This window comes from Puma concolor, chromosome E1 (assembly GCF_028749965.1).
Source record: "Puma concolor isolate L17-30 chromosome E1, mPumCon1.1.hap2, whole genome shotgun sequence".
Taxonomy (NCBI): Eukaryota; Metazoa; Chordata; class Mammalia; order Carnivora; family Felidae; genus Puma; species Puma concolor.
Window position 1 is genome coordinate 62043512 of NC_141680.1, and position 17874 is coordinate 62061385.

Sequence of the window (17874 nt, forward strand, 5' to 3'; positions counted from 1 at the left end):
GCCAGGGAGGTGAGGGGCAAGCAGAGCAGGTAGGGCGGGCGGAGTGTGTGCAAAGGCCCAGGGGTGTGAGGACCATGGTATGCCCAGGGGCTGCCCGCCGTTCGGATGGCTGGAGCAGAAAGCAGGAGGGGCAGGGAGGGGGAGGGGAGGACGGCGGCTCGGCGCCGGGCCCTACGTGTCAGGAGCGCACCTGCTCTCGCCGTGCTGAGTTCCTCATTCTTCCCGCAAGTGCTTGGGTGCTGGGGGAGGCCTGGGGTGGCTGCGCTCGACCCCGAGACAATGAGGCCATGTCTGCGTGGGAACGTGGGGCACAGAGGCTTGGGGAGGAGGGCGGCAGCTGCAGAGAGGACGCGGCCTGAGCGGGGTGGGCGGGGAAAGCCGCGCAGAGAGGTGCTGCCTGCTCAGAGACCGGACCCTGCAGCGTCGGCAGAACCCTGACGCCGCTGGCACTCGTCTCCTCCTCGTCCAGAGCCATGTGGCAGGACCGTCGGGAGCTCGGGCCCAGCCTGCTGGTCTGGGAGACCCAGCTCCAGGGCCCCGAGGGTCCGGAGCACGGCTCGGGCTTGGGCATCGAGCTCCGCGAGCTCACCTGCCCCTTGCCGCTCCGGTCAGAGTCGCCGGCTCTGACCCGCAGCCGAGGCGCCGATGATAAGTGCAACCAGCCGCTGTTGTGCCCCTGTTTGGGGCAGAGGAGAGAAATGGGGACGTATGCTGGGATTTTCATAAAGTCGCACATATTCAGTATGGAAAAGATCACGTGCGTTTACTTTGTATGGTGACGGTACCCTTTCCTAGACGAGGCGATGCGAGGGCAGAGGGTGACTTACTCAGTGAGCTCACTTGATAACATCAGAGTCGGTAGATTCACATCGGCCTCCCAAACCTCTGTGGACGTGAACTTGTCCATGAAGTATCAAATCCAGGGTGCCCAGCCCCCCGGAAGCCAGCTGCCCCCCCCCCAGAAGGGCCAGGCGAGGGGCGGGGGTGGGTCACCACCCAGCCACATCCTCACCCCCAGCTTCCCCGCCACCATCCACCTCCACAGCTGTGAGTCTCGTTTATTTGTACGTGGTGACCGCGGACCACGGAGGAGCAGTGTGATGTCCACCTGCCTTCCCGGCGTGTCTGACTCAGCGGCAGTGAGAGAAGCATCAGAGGCTGTCAGGTCCCTGGTGGACTTGGTGGGGCCGAGCTGCCCGGGAGGGCCTGAGGGTGGTCACGTCGGAGCAGACGTGCTCCCACGGACACTGCCGTCTCGCCACGGTCATGGGGACGCGTGCGAATCTCCAGGCCACCGGTGGCAGCCTGTAATGTGCCACTGGACGCACGCAGTGGGGGGCAGTCCTCAGGGGAGGAAACAAGGAGGTGGCCGCCAGAGCACACGGGGGCCGCGGGGGGACGCCAGGAAGACGCGCAGTCTGACCTCCCGCGCAACCGAGGGAGAGCGTTAGCGGGTTCCCCTTGGGACAGTGCAGGAGCCCGGGCACGATGTCCCTGAGCCCTTCGTGAGGTGAGCCGCGTGATGGAGATGGTAACGTGTCTGAAGGGAAAGGCTTAGCACCTGCTGTGCCCTGGGTCCCCGGGCCTCGACGATCGAGCGCAGAACTGAACCCGCCTGAACAGCCTGCACTTTGAAGGCGGGTGGGCTGGAGGCTGGACAGACGCGGGTGTGACCTAGCAGGTGGCGGTCGTGCCCTGAGGGAGGTGAAGCGGGGTGAAGGTGGGTGGGCCTGGAGGCGAGCCCCGAGTGAAGGTGGGGTGCCCAGAGAGGCATCCGAGCGGGAGGCCTGAAGGGATCGCGGGGTGAACTGGGGACGCTCGGGGACGGTGTCGAGTGCGCCGGCCCGGCGCGGGAGTGCTGGCTCCCTCAAGGGTCCGTGCTAGATGGCGGGGCGGAGAGCCAGGTGGGCAAGGCCTCGTTTCGCTGCACGTGTGACCAGAAGGCTGGAGGTCGGGAGGAAGGTGGGGCGGACCGACGCCGCTGGCCGGAGGGGCTGGGGCGCTGATCTCCGCGTGCGGGCGTGCATGTGGGGAACTGCTTCCAAAAGTCTAGGGCACAGCTGGGCTGCGCGGCCCGGCCAGAACTGCCCGCACGTTTGTGTTTTGTGGTCAGACGCGCTCCAGGAGCCCGTGGCCGGCAGCAGCCGCCTCACGCGTCCTCCGCCCCAGCAGGACGTACTTGATCCACAGCCACCGGGCGGGGGCGGCCAGCTCGGTGTCTGGCCTTCGATAGCCTTTCCTGCGTCAGAGGGTCTGGGACCTGGCTGCGAGCTCCTGCTACAGGGCCCACCGTGAGCTTTTCTCACCCGACGTCAGAGCGGAGGGGAGAGTATCTCCGCAGAAGGCACAGGCCGTGTGTTTGCCGGGAGGGGCCCGGCGGGTGACCCCTGCGTGGCTTGTTCTCCGTTGCACAGAGGCTGCGCTCCGGTTTGCGGGGTGGGGGGCGGGTGGCAGGGATGTAGGCACCGCAGATAAGGGCCAGATGGGGTGTCGGGCAGTGGACATGAGCAGGCTTGTGGGGGGCTCAGTGCAGTCCGCCTCGGGCGGATCGGGCGGGAGGTGGGTCAGGGGTCCGTAGTGCCGTGGGCGTGAACCGAGGAGTCCATCGCGGGAGCCGACTAAGAGGGCTGGAGCCAGCACACCGTGGGCTGCCGAGATCGGGGTCGCGGGGGCACTCAGGCCGAGACGCTTGGCCGGCACTGGGAAGGCCGGCCGGGAGCTCGAAGGGGGTGGAGGGGACACGGGTGTGGGTTTGGGAGCAGTGCACAAACATGACAGGAGGAGGCGAAGGACTTTGTGGGGTCCAGGCAGGAGAGGGAGCGAACAGGGCGCAGCCGCTAAGGGTCCCGGGCCGTGTGCAGCTGGGCACCTGTGCGGAAGGCCCGCGGCATGGGCCACAGGTATTCCCTGCGAGCTGGGGGCCCCCAGGAGCTCACGCAGCAGAGGCCCCTGTGCTCCTTCCGTCAAACAGTTGGGCCTGAGGATCCTGGAGAATTTCCCTGCCTTTCAGGGACGGGACACTAATTTTTCTTTGCAAGTTTTGCGTTTAGCAAGAGGCGTGCTCTGGCCTGTCGGATGTGCTCTGCTTTAACGTGCCCGGAATTCAGATGGCTCACCCAGCGGCAGGGTCTGATCAACACGTACCTCAGCCCGGCTCCTGTGACCCGTCCGCCTTGCCCCTGGAGGGTGTCATTCACGCCCGTGTCCGTGCCCACGTTCACGTCTCGAGATCCCGCCCACACTGCCTGTCCGGGGCTCCTGCTCCCCTTGGACACTCGCGAGCGCATCCCCGAAGGGCCAGTCCCTCCTGCCAACGCTGAGTGCAAAGTGTTTTAACCTTTCTTTTTTCTCTGGTGGCTTGAGCACTCGGCGTGAACTTTCAGCCTCACTGCCGTTCCGCAGTCCTCTGCCGCCACCGGTAAGCGTCGTTGTCCTTGTCCCTCTCGGCAGGAACTGGTGGTGGCTCTGAGTCATCTTGTCGTCCAGTACGAAAGCAATTTCTGCACCGTGGCCTTGCAGTTCATGGAGGAGGAGAAGAATTACCCGTTGCCTTCTCCAGCGACCACAGGTACGGCGGCATAATGCCTGAGCGGCCGGCCGGGGACCCTGTGGCAGGGCCCCATGACTCCCGCCATCCCAGCCACTTAGCAGAATAGAAAGGGCGGCAGGAGGGGCCACACTGACCCTCTGACTCTTCTTTTTCCCTACCATTTTTGGGAATCAAATTCATGAGAATCTCGAAGGATAGCAAAACGCGTGCGGGGGGGGGGGCTCATGGAAAAGCACGTCACCTCCTCCCGTGATGAGCTGTTGGTTTCCTGTTCCGTGAGTCACGTTAGGCAGCTCCTGTTCTCCCATTTGTCCTTTTTGCTGGATTTATATTTCATCATATTGGGCTGCCCTCCCCCCGCCACAAACGCAGCCTTTTCTGCAGGAAAGAGGCTCGTGATCAATAACAGAAGCGTTACTGCTTTTAGAACATCAGGGAAGGGAAATGAAAATGAACTTGCTCAGTGGAAACAGCTGGTGCACTGGAGGAGGGCCCAGAGGTGGGGGGGGGGGGGGTCCTGCAGGGCGACTGGCCGCCACCCTGTAGTCGCCTGTAGGGCAGCGGCCCGCGGCTGAGCCACAGGGCGCCTGCTGCTGCCCTCAGGGCGGCCCCGTGGCCAGTGGTGCCCTGGATGTCTGGTGTCGGTCCTGGTCGTGCCTCCCCTCCCCACCCGGCGTCCAGCCGACCCTGACACGTGTGTCAGAGGCCCTCACTGAGTGGCGGTAGCTCCTGTCACCTGCTGCTGTGGCCACTGGCCAAGGGGGCGCGATGTGCCCTGAGGCCCACCACTGACTCCTTCTTCTTCTTTCTCCTAGAGGGGGGGAGCTTGACCCCGGTGCGGGACAGCCCGTGCACCCCCAGACTCCGCTCCGTGAGCTCCTACGGAAACATTCGCGCCGTCACCACCGCCAGAAGCTTGAACAAATCTCTGCAGAACCTGAGCTTGACAGAAGAGTGTAAGATGCTGGAATTGGGCCCCTGGGCCGGGGCGGGGGTGGGTTTGGTTTTCTGAAACTTCCCGTGCGCGGGCGCCCCGTCCCTCTCTCTGCCGTGAGCCCGCGCCCGCTGTGCCATCGGCTGGCTGGCCAGCGGGGCCCGCACACCCGCAGGCAGCCTGGCACAGGTGTCCCTGCGGCCCATGTGCCCCTGGCTGCCAGGAGCCCGGGTGTCGCCGGGGGCGCGGGCGCGGCTAGAGGAGACCGGTGGGGCCGCGTGGGCGGCGCACGTCCCGGGAGCCCCAGCTGACCGCCCCCCCCCCCCACCGCCCTCCGTGGCCAGCGGGCAGCTCGGTGGCTTTCTCCCCCGGAAACTTGAGCACCAGCAGCAGCGCCAGCAGCACCCTGGGCAGCCCCGAGAACGAGGAGTACATCCTGTCCTTCGAGACCATCGACAAGATGCGCCGAGTCAGCTCCTACTCCGCCCTCAACTCCCTCATCGGTGAGTGCGGCGCCTTGGCCCTGCCCCCACCCACCCCCGCGGCACCAGGTCTCGCCCCCGGTGCTCGCCAGATGGCGGACGCCAGGACCGTCTCGGCCGGAGAAGAAGGGTCAGCCAGGGTGTGGGGGTGAGCGGCATGTGCTGGGCAGCCGGAAGTTTCTGTCACCTTCGCCATGCTCTAACGATGGCCGACGGGCCGTTCTGGGCTCGTTGTGTGGGGAGGCTGCCAGAACCTTCCGTCTGTTGCCACGCCCAGCGCTACGGCCCATTCGCCGTCCCCTCGCTGATTTCACCCCGGGAGTCATCTTGTCTGTCGCGGCCAGGGCAGAGCAGGGGCCTCCACACCTCTACCAGGCAGAGTGACGGTCCCACCCACACGCCCCCCCCCCAGAGGTCTTCCCTCCTCACGGGGTCGTGGGCATCCACCTCGTTCCTCCTGTGCGACTGTCAGTCTTCGGGGCGCTGGCAGCAAGGGCCGCACCTGCTTGGTGGGCCTCTCCCGCCCCTGCTGCGATGCCCAGGATGGCTTCCCAGGCCTTGGCTGGAGCTTTATTTCATGTTGAGAAACGCTTTACACGTAAAAACTTGGGGACGTTAACATAACACCCCACCACGCGCGTTTCACTCCCGACTTAAGGAATCACAGACAGAGCTGCAGCCCCAGAGCCCGTCCACCCGTGTCCTGGCTCTTTTACTGTCCGCAAACCCCCAAAGCGCTCACGGCGCCTCGTACGGGCTCCAGATTACGTGTGACCCGTGTCCTATGGCTCGCGTCCTCGCGGGGTGGCTCCTGCCCGCTGCTTTCTGCCCCCTGTGCGCGCCGCTCTCCTCCTGCCCCTTTCGTCGGTCCACGGCGGCTGAATTACGCCTCCTCCGTCAGAGGCGGGCTCTACTCCGCGTCCCGGTCTCCAACCGCAGCACGAGCATTCGCGCTGTTCCTTCGCTTGTTGCCTTCGCGCAGAGATGTCCGTTTCAGGCACGTGTTCTCGTCTCTCCGGGAACGTCTGCAGAGTGCTCTCTTGACATTGTAGCCACTGCTGTGTCCGCGGAGCCTCCCCTTTTACTCCTACTGCTGCTTGTTTACTTTTGCCTGTAGGGTTGATCCCGGAAAACCCTACAACACGTTTGTTAATTTCTTCACTGTTTTCAAGTCCCAATTTGGGCTTTGTTGCTTTTTTTCATTATTGTATCTTACTGTTTCATTCCGGTAACTTCGTATCTTTATTCCCCTCTCTTTTCTTGAGCTTTACCGAGTTAGTTTTCGTTTCTGGAGCTGAGGATAGAAATAGCCCGTGCACTTGCCGGGTTTCCTGCCTTCTGGCATCAGCATGTGCATCTGTGATTTCCTGTCTGCCCCTCCCCGGCCCCTCACGTGGGGCCAGGACTGCTCTCGTCGGCGGTTGGTTCTGAGTCGTCGGCTTATTTCCGTGGCGAGCCCAGCGCCCTCGCACTTGCACTGTCCGCGTCGCGTGATGACCGTGGCATCTCTGACTTTCCGCCATGATCCGAAAGGGGCAGGGCCGTGGTTCCTGTGTTGACCACACGAGTCCACTCCTCTGCTAGAACAAGAGTCGGGTCGAGTCCATGTGGCTTCCCGTTGCGGCCCAGACGTGGCCACTGCGCCCCCCAGGTCGACAGGAGCCAGAAAGGGATCTATTTGCCGAACACACCCACCCACCACCAAGAACGGGGCTCAGAAATAACCGGCTTAAGCGGTCCGTCTCAACAGAAACAACATCGCAGATGTGTGCATCTGGGTTGTGCCCAGAAGGCGCGGGGTTGGCGCTCGGCATGAACACAGGTTCTGGTAACTCACCAGCAAGGCGTGTTCTGAGTGTCCCTTGCAGGGTGTTTGTCGTGGACCAGATCGTGGCCTTCAGTACAATTAACGTTGTACGTAGTGACTAAGTTCCCGGTCTGGCCCCACAGGAGTCCTTTAAAACCTGGGTCTAAGCGAGTGAATCTAAGTGAGTGTTTCTGTGTAAACCTATGGTGGAGGAACACGAGGTGACAGGGAAAGCTGAGAGGAACGGACCCGCGCGGAGCTGTGTTTCCGTCACTGCCTCTTCTCCGGGAGCCCGCGCGGCTCCTGTAAGCGCACCTGACCCACCAGCCGGGGGTGCGGGGGGCCTGGCCGCCGCGCACCGCCCCCCGCCCCCTGCCGCCAGGGTCAGGGGCCGGCAGATGTTCTCTGCCCCAGACCAGAGAGTGTCCACCTCCAGCGTGGCAGGTGGCACAGAAGTAGCCTGAGGTGTCACGTGGGCAAGCGAGCCCGGCCACGTTCTAATAAAACCATTTGCGGGGGCGCCTGGGTGGCTCAGTCTGTTGGGTGTCTGACGCCCGATTTTGACTCCGGTCGCGATCCCAGGGTCGTGGGATCCGGCCCTGCATCGGGCTCTGTGCTGAGTGTGGAGCCCGCTTGGGATTCTCCTTCTCTCTCCAGCTGCCCCTCCCGCACACGTGTGCGGTTTCTCTGTCAAAAAAGAAAATTAATTAACATTTCTTTTGATTTTTAAAAAACTTACCAACTGGAATTCAAATTTCAGAAAATAGTCACATCGCAAAGCATTATTGTTTTTTTCAATTTCTTTTCCAACTGCTTAAAATGTACGGAAAGTATTTTGAGTTGGCAAGCCCCACGAAAACAAGCAGCCAGCTGAGCCGGCCAGGCCGTCATTTGCCCGGAGGGCACGCCCTTCCTGCCCCCGCGGTGTCCCCCGACGTCCCGGTGAGATGAACGGGGAGGTCTCCTGCTCCTTCCCAGGACGTGGAGGTTCCTTCATTCAACAGGGTTTTCTAAGTGTGGGCGGCGTTTGGGGCTTCGGGAGCACAGCCCTGGAGGAAGTGACCGTAGAAACACCGCGGACATGGAAGCTGGTCTCCACCCCAGCCATCCCCACCGCCGTCCGCCTCAGTCGAGGGCACCGGGGTGGATCCGGGCGCCCCTGTGACTTCTCTTTGCCCCTCACCCCTGCACCCCAGCCCTGGGCGCCTGCAGACCGTGTGCCCCCATCCCCCCCCGTGCAGCCTCGCCACCCAGGCCAGCATCCCCCCGGCCCTGCGCTGGCTCCCGTAGAGCCCTCCCGACTGGTCTCCCTGTGCCCCCTGGTGCCTTCCTCGGGGTCTTGTCCTGACTGCGTCTGGGTCCCGTGGTCACGCTGTGCGGCCCCGCCCGTGTTCCGAGGGCATGAGCTCACACGCGTGGCCGGCCACCAGGAGGAGAAACGTTTGAAGCCGCCACACCTGGCTCCTGAGGCCTGGTGGAAGTGAAGCCTGACGGACTGAAGTCCTGAGTCGCCAGGGGACCTTTGAGACCTTTTGTCAGAAGGTCTCCGTCGTCCACGGCAGGTCCCCCCGGGCAGGGTCTCGAAAACCGCGTGTGCCGGTGGAGGCCCCGGCGGGTTCAGGCCGTGGGGTTGTGGCCGCTTCCCTGGGCGAGCGCGGGCTTCGTGCTGCATGTCTGAGACGCGCCTGGACGTGCCCCAGGCCGGGCTCCCACCCAGACGTTGCGCTGGGCCCTGAGGAGGAGCATCATCTTGTCCTCCGCGCGGGCCTCGGCTGCGTGAGGGGCGAAGACCGGCATTTCACCGGAGGCCACGCCAGACGGAGAGGCCGGTACCTCCCGCCTCCGCCCTGCCCCCGTCCGTCTCCCTGGAGCCGGCAGCCTCGTCACCCCTACCTGGCCGCTCACAAAGTCGGACTCCTGCAGAAAGCCGAGTGTTATCTGTGCATCGTTCACGTCCTTGGAAACTTGACTGAGAAGTTCTAAGCGAGCTGGAGTTGAGGGAGCCGGCTCGTGAATATTCCATGAGATAGCGCCCCGCCTACCGCGTACTCGGGACGCGTCGGCCAGAGTCCCACTGCTTGCGGCTCTCGCCCGCCTAAAGCCAGTTTCTTCTCGAATTTCAGCCAAGGACTGCAGTCTCTGGCCTCTCCCTGAATGTTGCAGAAGAGGTTTTCAAAACCATGGCAACCTGGGACGTCCCTTCATTCCCACCTGTCCCACAACGCCAGCCCCTCTGGGTCCCCTCCTACCCCTCACCCTGCCTCGTGGTCTCGCCTGCTGTGCCTCATGTCTGCTGCCCCCCACTGGGAGGAGCTGACTCTGCCTGGGCCTCCCGCACCTGAACTGGGCCAGCCTGAAGGGTGTCGGGCTGCACTGGGAGCCAGTCCCCGTATCCCCTCACCTCTGGAAGCCCACGTGTCTCTGGCTCGCCAGCCATCTGGCCTGACTCCCGCGCGGATCCCCCATCGGCCCCCCTGCCATCCAGCCTGTCTCCCCGCGTGCCGGGACCCCCTCAGACCTTGCCAGCACGTCACAGACCGCCAGCCAGGCTTGTCCAACGACAGCTTCACTCAGAAGTCTTCAGTCAACAAGCACTTGCCGTCAGCTCCCTACTCAGGGCCCTCCTCCCGCAGACACCCCCACCTTCGTCGTCAGCCCGTCTCACCTCGCCCACCACCGTCCCCCCTCCCCAGGCTGGATGCTGGCCCCTGAGCGAGGCCCGGACAACCTTCCCTGGCCGTTTCTGCGTGGCCCCTCCGACCCAGCAGTGCCTGGCCCTCCCTGCCACCGACATTCTGCATCCCGTGGGGCGGGGGGTTCCCTGACCCACCAGGAGGGAAGTCGCCACCTTCATCACTCAGTTTCAACAAAGCTGCTGTCTCCCGCTCACGTGTGCCACTGGCGGCCGGGCCTGCCCTCCGTCCCCCTCCCGCCCTGAGCCCCACCCCATCCAAGCGCCAGGAGGTGGGAGTGGGAAGGTCGGGAGAGACGCCTGCCTGGTGCGTGTGCAGACGTCAGGGGCCCCCCACAACACACAGAGATCCCCCGGGCCTCTGTCCCTGTCCCCGGGCCTCACCCACAACAGCCACTTAGTCACGCTGCTGATCTGAGCGCCAGCCCCCGGGAGTCAGGGCCACCGCCCTCGGGGAACAGAGGGGAGCCGAGGGACGGGGCAGAGACACGGGCACTGCCCATACCACCGGAGGAGGAGGCCCTGGAGCAGAGCTGCCTTCCCCCCGGGCGCACAGCCGCTTGTCCCCTGCGGCACCGTCACCGGCCCCGGAAGTGGCATCTTCCCCTCTCCCCTGGTCTCCCCACGGCCTCAAGGAGTCCTGACGGGAGGCCTCTGCAAGCCCCCAGCGGCCCGGGAGACCCCACAGCCTCGAGCTCCGAGCAGGAGGAGCAGAGGGACTGCGAGAAAGGAGAAAGAAAGGAGGAGCGGGTCGCTCCAGAGGAACCTCACACGATCCCAGCGAAGGCGTTACAGCCCGTTAGTTTGATTTCTTACCGCCGGGAAACGGCGGCGAGAAAGCGAACGGCGTTGTTTTTCCGATGCCACCGCATCAGTTATGATTTTATGGCCAAGATCCTTGATTAAAGGCCACCATTAAGTGTGTCGTGTAGGGACCCTGAGGAACATCGCTGACAGGAGCATGCAGATGCGGTGGCCGCCTGGTCCGGGTGGTGCCGCGGCCTCTTCGGGGCCTGGACTGCTCAGGCCTCCCGCAGGGCAGGCCGAGGAGGGAGCGAGTCAGGGGCTCCTCAAGGGGCTCCGTCACCTGCAGGGGGGGGGGGGGGGAGGGGGGCAGCGACCGGGGGAGGGGCGCGGCACAAAGGGGCGAGTGCCGAGGCCCCGGGTCTTGGGCGCCGGTTGCTGGACAGCGCAGGTGAGCTCTTAGGGCGTCAGAGTGAGCGACCCTGAGACCCGGCTTCACCCTGGGCTGCGTTCCAGGGACTTCTGGGATCCAGAGCTGGCCAGGAGCTCCGAGCAAATTTTCCTACCTCTCACGCCATTCAGAAAGTTGTGGCCGTTGCCCTGAAAAATAAATCTAAAGCCATTAGTTATGATCCTTTATTACTTTTAGTCTAGACATGGAAACAGGTTTCAGAGCTTGTGAGGAGGGAGTTGGGTGAGGGCCAGACACAGCGCCCTTTCTGAGCAGTTAACAGCCCGGAAGCCTCCCGGGCCCCGGAGGGCCTGCTGGGGCGTCCTGGGCGTCCGGGCTCCCGCGGGGGCTCCGCCTCTGCGGGGCCCTCACAGCCTTCCGTGTGGCTGGCGGCAGGTTTGACGACGGGGCGGTCCGTGTGTCAGATCGCGTGGCGGCCAAACCCAGGGGGGAGGTGAGCGAACGTAGCACCTCTCTGTCCCAGGGTCAAGGTTTTTACTGGCAGACAGTGACCCATTCACTGTGGCCAAACACCCTGGCGAAAATTAGAACTTTTTTATTCTCTACCAAATCACAAACGGGGTTATGTCAGAGTCAAAATCTTCTGCAAGTAACAGCTTCTGAATTCCACGTTCCCTCTATGCGTGGCTCGCCCCGCCTTTGGTGGTGCTGGCGTGGCGCAGCCGTGACCCTGGCGTGGGCACCTATGGAGCCACGCTTCCCACCGCCTTCCCCGCCTTTGTGGAAACGGTGCACACACAGCACCGGGCGTAGCTCCTGCTGGTGGGTACTCTGCCACCACAGGAAGTAGGTTTTAGGAAATGTCCCCAGAGACCCTGGCCATCAACCTGGACGGCGGTCCCATGGCTGTGGACCCTGAGGGCCGAAGGTGTTTGCTCTGCTTCCGTCTCTGAATTAAACGCGCAGGGAAACCGCACGCATCTCCGTGTGCATCACTCGCCCTGACGCAAGCTCCCCTCCAAGCGAAAGTGTGTTCAGCTGACATCTCACCGACCCAAGTCCAGATCTGTACGGAACCCCAGTCCCCACGGGGGCCCCTGCCGGACTCCCCAGGGCCACAAAGCCTGTGTGAGCTGCCGCACACAGCAGGCCCCAGAGCTCGCACGTCCTTCCAAGCGAGCACACGAGGGACGCCACCTCCCCTCCTGGGCAACACAGCAGCACCTTCTGCACCCTGACCTGCAGGGAGGCGGGGCTTCCTCCGTCCCTGTGGCCACGGGGTCACTGTCCCCACGACTGCGGGTGGGAAGAAGAGCCGCCTCTGCCTCCAGATGCCAGGCCGTGGGTTGTGCCGTGTGACCCTCCGCATCATCCATCAGCCTTTGATCTGAATGGTTGGGTGCAGGGGCGCCCGGGGGGCTAAGCCTCTGACTCTCGATTTCAGCTCGGGTCACGATCTCGCGGTCAGTGGGTTCGAGCCCCGCGTCGGGCTCCGTGCCGACAGCTCAGGGCCTGGAGCCGCTTCGGATTCTGTATCTCCCTCTCTCTCTCTGCCCCTCCCCTGCTCATGCACTCGCTCACTCTCTCGCTCGCTCGCTCGCTCTCTCTCAAAAACAGATAAACATGAAAAGAAAAACTTGAATGCCTGGGTGCAGCCCATTCCGTGATGGAGGAACAACCGTCCTCTGGCAGCATTCGTGAGATTTGAAGTCCCTCGCCAGTGTGGGAGGGGCTGCACCCGGAGCTGGCCGGGCAGATGACCTGGGGTCTCGGCGTATCCGCGGGAGCAGGGCCGGTGCCGTGCCCAGCCCCCAGGTCCGCCCCAGCACCTAGCGAGGGTGCGGCATCCACGCCCGCGCCCCCGCTCCCGGCCTTGGCTCACCCGCCTCCTCTCGGAAGGCTGCCTTTCCCCTTCCCTGCCTGGTGCTGACCGGGTTCCATGGTCACTCCCCCAGGGGTCTGCACCCGGCCCACCCGCCCTGCCCCCTCGGTCTCCAAGCCGCCCCACTGTCCTCTCTGGTTTGCGACGCGGGTCTCTGTCTCGCCACTTCCGCAAATGCTCCCTGTGTTCCCATCACCTCGGTGCCGGTCCGTCGTTTGCTCCGCCAACTTCCCGCCAGCGAGGCTCTTGCCAGGAGAGCAGTCCTGCCTCCCCTCCAAAGCCCACTGCGTGCCTCTTCCTCCATGAAGGCTTCCGGGCTCACCTCCCAGCCCCACCCCTGACAGAAGGAATCGTCTGCCCGTTACTGGAGCTGCCACGGCAGCACAGCGTGGCGGACGCGGCATTGGCCCGAACGTCCGACGGGGGTGCGTTTGAATCCTTCATCCTCTGGGCGTTCAGCCTCACTGCCCCTCTGTAATGCCCAGGGATGGCGCCTGTGGCTGAGACTGTGAGGGTCAAGTAGGACTGGGCGGACTCCTGAGTCAGGCCCTCCGTGACTTCCCTTTCCTTCGTGTCTGTGACGCACCCCGTCCGCGTCAACATCCTGTCTCCTCCACCATGGCGTCCAGACATGCAGACGGGACCTGAAGTGTGGAACACACCCAGGAAATGTGGTGGCTGCCTGGGGAGGACCTGGAGGGCTCAGGTCACGTCACACACACCCTTTGTGATTTCCTGGGAACTCAGGACGGTGCCACGTGTGGTGTGTAGACAAGAGAGTCAGTGTGTCACAGCCCAGAGCACTCCCTGAACACGGCACTCCCATCCAACACGCGCAGCTCACGTAGACCGTGATGGCTCCCTAGAAACCCAGGTGTGAGATTGAACGGTCCTTGGAAGCTAGATAGTGCTGTCCAGTCAGCCAGGGCTTCAAGGAAGGTCAGCCTTTCCTAACTCACCTTTCCTGCTAGGAATATCCAGCCTCAGAAGATGAAATCGTGCCATCAAGCCTAGTTACGAGCTGGGACCCCTGAGTGTCTGGGCCCCTAACCAGATGACAAAAATGAGGCTCCGTAGCCCCAGCTCTGGAAAGCACCCGTTCCTGGCAGCAGCTAGGTCTCCAGGAGCCGGCCAAGCACACCAGCGACAGCTATCCGTTGCTAAAACATCCCCTTTCTCTCTCCTAGGAGTCTCCTTTAACAGTGTTTACACTCAGATTTGGAGAGTGTTACTGCATCTGGCTGCGGATCCCTATCCAGACGTTTCCGACTTGGCCATGAAGGTGCTCAACAGCATTGCCTACAAGGTACGTGTGACGGCGTTCCCAGCAAAGCTCCCGAGTGCCTGGTCCCCCATTACGGATATTCATGCCGGGAACCCCAGGCGGTTAGAGAGACTTTGGACAAGCGCCTCACGGTGTACCCGACCTCTGTTTGTGTGCAGCTTCAGTCAGGGCACTGCCCTGCCTCCACTCAGCTGTGTCAGGGCGCCTGGAAGTTAGGTACGGGCTCCCGTTCGTTACCCTCGTGATCCTATCCACGTCTGTGTGGTCTGTAGTGATGTCCCCTTTCATTCCCAGTACCCGTGGTCACACTCACGACCGCTCGGGCTGAAGGAAACCTCACGGGACCAGCTTCTGGTTTTGTCCCTATTTGTCTGTTGCTTTTTATTTTCCATTTTATTGACAGCTCTTTTCATCCTCATTACCCTCTTCCTTCTGCTTACCCTGAGTCTAACTTGCTCTTCAGATTCCAGTTTCTTAAGACAGAAGCTGAGGTCATTACCTTTGCCTGAAAGCTTGTGACGCACAGAGGTGTCTCGAGGCCTTGTTTTGTCTCTGAGGTGTAGGCCGGTCTCCCGGCCATGGCCAGCACAGCCAGGGCCAGCACGGTCATCAGGTGCTCCAGTCACTCCCCGCCCCCTTGGTTATTTTGGTCATGATGAAACTGGTATTCTGTATAAGTTTATTTTGTAGTGGCTTTTATGTATTTAACCTTATCGAAAATCAACCTGAACTCTTTAAAAATACGTCAATGCCTAATCTTGAAATTTCACAACTATAAACTCATCACAGTAGACCTGAGCTCAGATGGTCAGATACGTTCCTCAGAGGAACGTCTTACGCGTGCGTAAAGCACGGAATCCGTGTCTCCGTGTCCTTTCGGGTTACGTGTAAGGTGCGTGGCTGCGAGCTGGAAGTGCCTCTTCAGCCCACTTGAGGTAATTAAACATCGTGTGTGCGATCGCTCCTACCCAGCAAAGCCACACCAGCAGGTTACAACAACCGAGACAGCCTCTCGAGGCTTTAGAACAGCGCTCCCTGACACAGCCTTAGAAGTGGCTTGTGGCTTTCTGCCTGTCGTGCTGATCTCGACAGACACACACACATCCCAGTGTGCACACGGTGGGCGCACCCAGAGGGCAGAGATTGGAGTGGGTTCCTCTAGAGTCCATACTTCCTGAAGCCTTGTACTGGTGCAACACAGCCTGTGTGAGTGAGAGTGTGTCTGTGTGTGTCTTGTATGTGTGTGTCTGTGTGTAAATGTATACAGGTGTGTGTCTGTGTGTGTGAGTTTTCAAGAGTAAACATTTGCCACTGAAGGCTTTGGAAGCATAAACATTAAGGAAATATTTTCTTGCCCTCAATTTAATTTTAAAAATGGCTTACTTTCTACTCTAGCAACTAACGAGGGGATTACATTTCAGTTCACAGAGAAATGGACCTATTTTTGATATTTAACTGTGACACCAAATTTTTATTCATCAGAGTCAAAACAGCCTTATTACTCCGGAATACCCCGTAGAATTCCGTATTCAAATATAGAAATTGCTGGCAGCTCGGGAACTCACATAGCTCGAGAACTGTGGCCTAATTTCAAGTATTTATATCCCCTGTCCACACAGGCTTGGGGTTTGCGTTTTGCTTATAGTTTTTATTATGGAAAATTTCAAACCACGGAGAGAGATACAAAGAACAGCATGACGACCTCAGGAACCACGATGGCCCCGACAGCCTCCCTGGCGGCCACTCCTGCCATCTGTGCTTTGGGGACAACACTTAGAAGGAAATTTCACGCGACAGGTGTTCAGATGTCAGGGTCGCGCGCACTGATTATCACTACTTTTAATATTTATGAGAAAACCTGTACTCACGTAAACTCACCTAGAGATAGTCCCCCAGCGTCCCGACACCCAAGGAGCCCAAGTGTCGGCCGCCACCACGTCTGCGGGGGGCCGCGTGCAGCCAGGTGCGATGGAGATCACAAGCCAGCGTGTGAGGTTCGAGGCCAAACACTTTCCTTATAAACCAAAGGCCTAAGTGACCAAGAAACAAAGTGAAGGTTGAGATCCCCAAAAACCAAATTCAAAAAAGTTCCACGGACACTGATTAAATCCTGGCTCCGCGCTGATAACGTCGGTTTCTTTTAAAGCCCTATCCCCATTCAGGGACCCTCTCCTCCCAGTTAGCACCTCACTTAGAGCCCAGGGAGCTGCCGCGCTCACCCCAAACCCGCGTTCAGCCAGCAAGGGTGCAGTGAGCCCACAGCGCAGCACCTTTGCGTCCACCTCTCTGTGGGCTCTGTGGATGCCCATGGAAGCATTTTCATTTCTTCTCACTCGGGTCGAAAGGGCCTCCTTCTCCCAGAGGCGGGGTCCTCCCGGGAGGACCCTCCGCTGCCCGCCCCCCACCCACCACCACCACACACAGGAGCCTGTGTGCCAGTGCTGTGTGCCCCCCTCCGGGGCCTCCCCGGCCTCACTGCCTGCCGCCGCCTCCAGCAGGAGGGCCTCCCAGAATTGTCGGAAATCGGGGCAGTCCTAGCGAACTGTTAACGACCGAGAGGCATCTCCGTGTATAGTTCGCAACTTGTCACGCGCCTGTCCGTTCTCACCTCCCCGCAGACCCAGAGGTGACGGCGTCATCACCCAGAGTTGCGTAGCTTACAGAAGTAGACGCCGCCCCCTCCTGAGAGTCACAGGCCCTGCTGGGCCAGATGCAGAAACGGCCCCAGGAGAGCTGGTCCCCTTGGAGATCAGACTCCGTGGCTCTGGGGTGGCCGCTGGGCCTGTGCTCTGGGCCCTGGTGAACACCCTGCCAGAAGGTAGAGGGTGGCTCTCCGGGCCCATGGGCCCTGGTCAAACGCCACCAGCCTTCAGCCCACTACCTGTGTCCTAGTTGGTCTGCAGAGTTGGGCTCCCTGTGGGCCCTGCTGTGGCGAGTAAACACAGTAACCCTGAGAAGCAAAGTGGAAATATTTACGTCTGCTTCCTTCCTCCCTGTCCTCACTGCTCTCTGTTGCCACTGCTCCAAAATGCACAGACCCTGCAAAGGGGGCAGGTGAGACCCCCCCCCCCGGCCTCGGCCGTGCTGGCTTCACTTCCTGGGGGGCCAAGGACCGCGGCTTCCCCGACGGCCATCGGCAGCCACGGGGCAGTGCCTCACTGTCCCTGTTGCTGTGGCAAATGAGCAGTACCCAGGACTCAGCGCTCCAGAAGGGCAATTCGTGTTGTCTGTCTAGGACCTGCAGTTTCCAGAAAACTTTTCTCTTAGATCAACAGAATCCTGCGCCTTGGTAGGTGTCTTCTCAGTGGCCCAGCAGCCAGCAGGCTCTGCATCATACTTAGCCCCAGGACAGTCACCTCGGGACAGTCCTGGGGATCCAGATTCTCGACATGCGGTTAACAGTACGATCCTGCAGTCATGCACTCGCCCGGGAAAGAGCAGCAGACGCCTGGGCTGGAGTCCCAGACCCTGACTCTGATCCCGTCGGGAAATCCACCGTCCGCGTCCCCCGTGCTGCTCTGGGGTACTTTTCTCCACGCTGGATCCGACTTCCCGCGCCTTCGCAAAGTGACGTGTTCCAGGCAAAGAACCAGAGAGTAAAGAGAACTTCCCACGAGCTGGAAAGGGGGGCGTGGGGGGGGGGGGGGGGGACGGGTCGCTGCCGTCCAGGCTCCTGCTCCAGACGCCCCTGTTAGCTGCACAGGGCAGGGAGCAAATGTGTCCCCGCGAACCACGTCTGTGTTTGCATCGGGCCAAGAGAATACGCCTGAGGGGAGAATTCGGCTTATAACGAAGTAAAGTAGGCCGGGCTCCCAGAGCTTCACCCGCAGCCGTGACCATCCCCCTTCCCTGCTGCCCTTGCTCGTCTGGGCCCCGCCACCTGTCCAGGGAGTGGCTTCAGGGCCGCGTCCCCGAGCAGAGAGCAACATAGAATCCTGGCGGCGAGGACAGGCACAGGCACGGGGTGGGCAGGGGGCTCACAGCTGGGCCCAGTCCTCAGTTCAGAGCCTCGAAAACACTGCTGCCTCTCTGCTGCCCTTCTCTGGCCGTGTGCTGTCTGTGAAACGGCTGCCGGGACCAGCGAGG

The 17874-nt window shown here is 61.6% G+C and overlaps 1 protein-coding gene across 4 annotated transcripts in view; it reads left to right on the forward strand.

Moving 5' to 3' along the window:
- RPTOR (regulatory associated protein of MTOR complex 1) overlaps positions 1–17874 on the forward strand; it is a 335760-nt gene that overhangs the window by 278806 nt on the left and 39080 nt on the right. For all 4 annotated transcript variants that reach the window (XM_086685560.1, XM_086685561.1, XM_086685563.1 and 1 more), the window contains 4 exons: positions 3451–3568; positions 4366–4506; positions 4829–4987; positions 13691–13809. In XM_086685560.1, coding sequence (XP_086541686.1) covers positions 3451–3568; positions 4366–4506; positions 4829–4987; positions 13691–13809 — 537 coding nt within the window. The remainder of the gene's footprint in view (positions 1–3450; positions 3569–4365; positions 4507–4828; positions 4988–13690; positions 13810–17874) is intronic.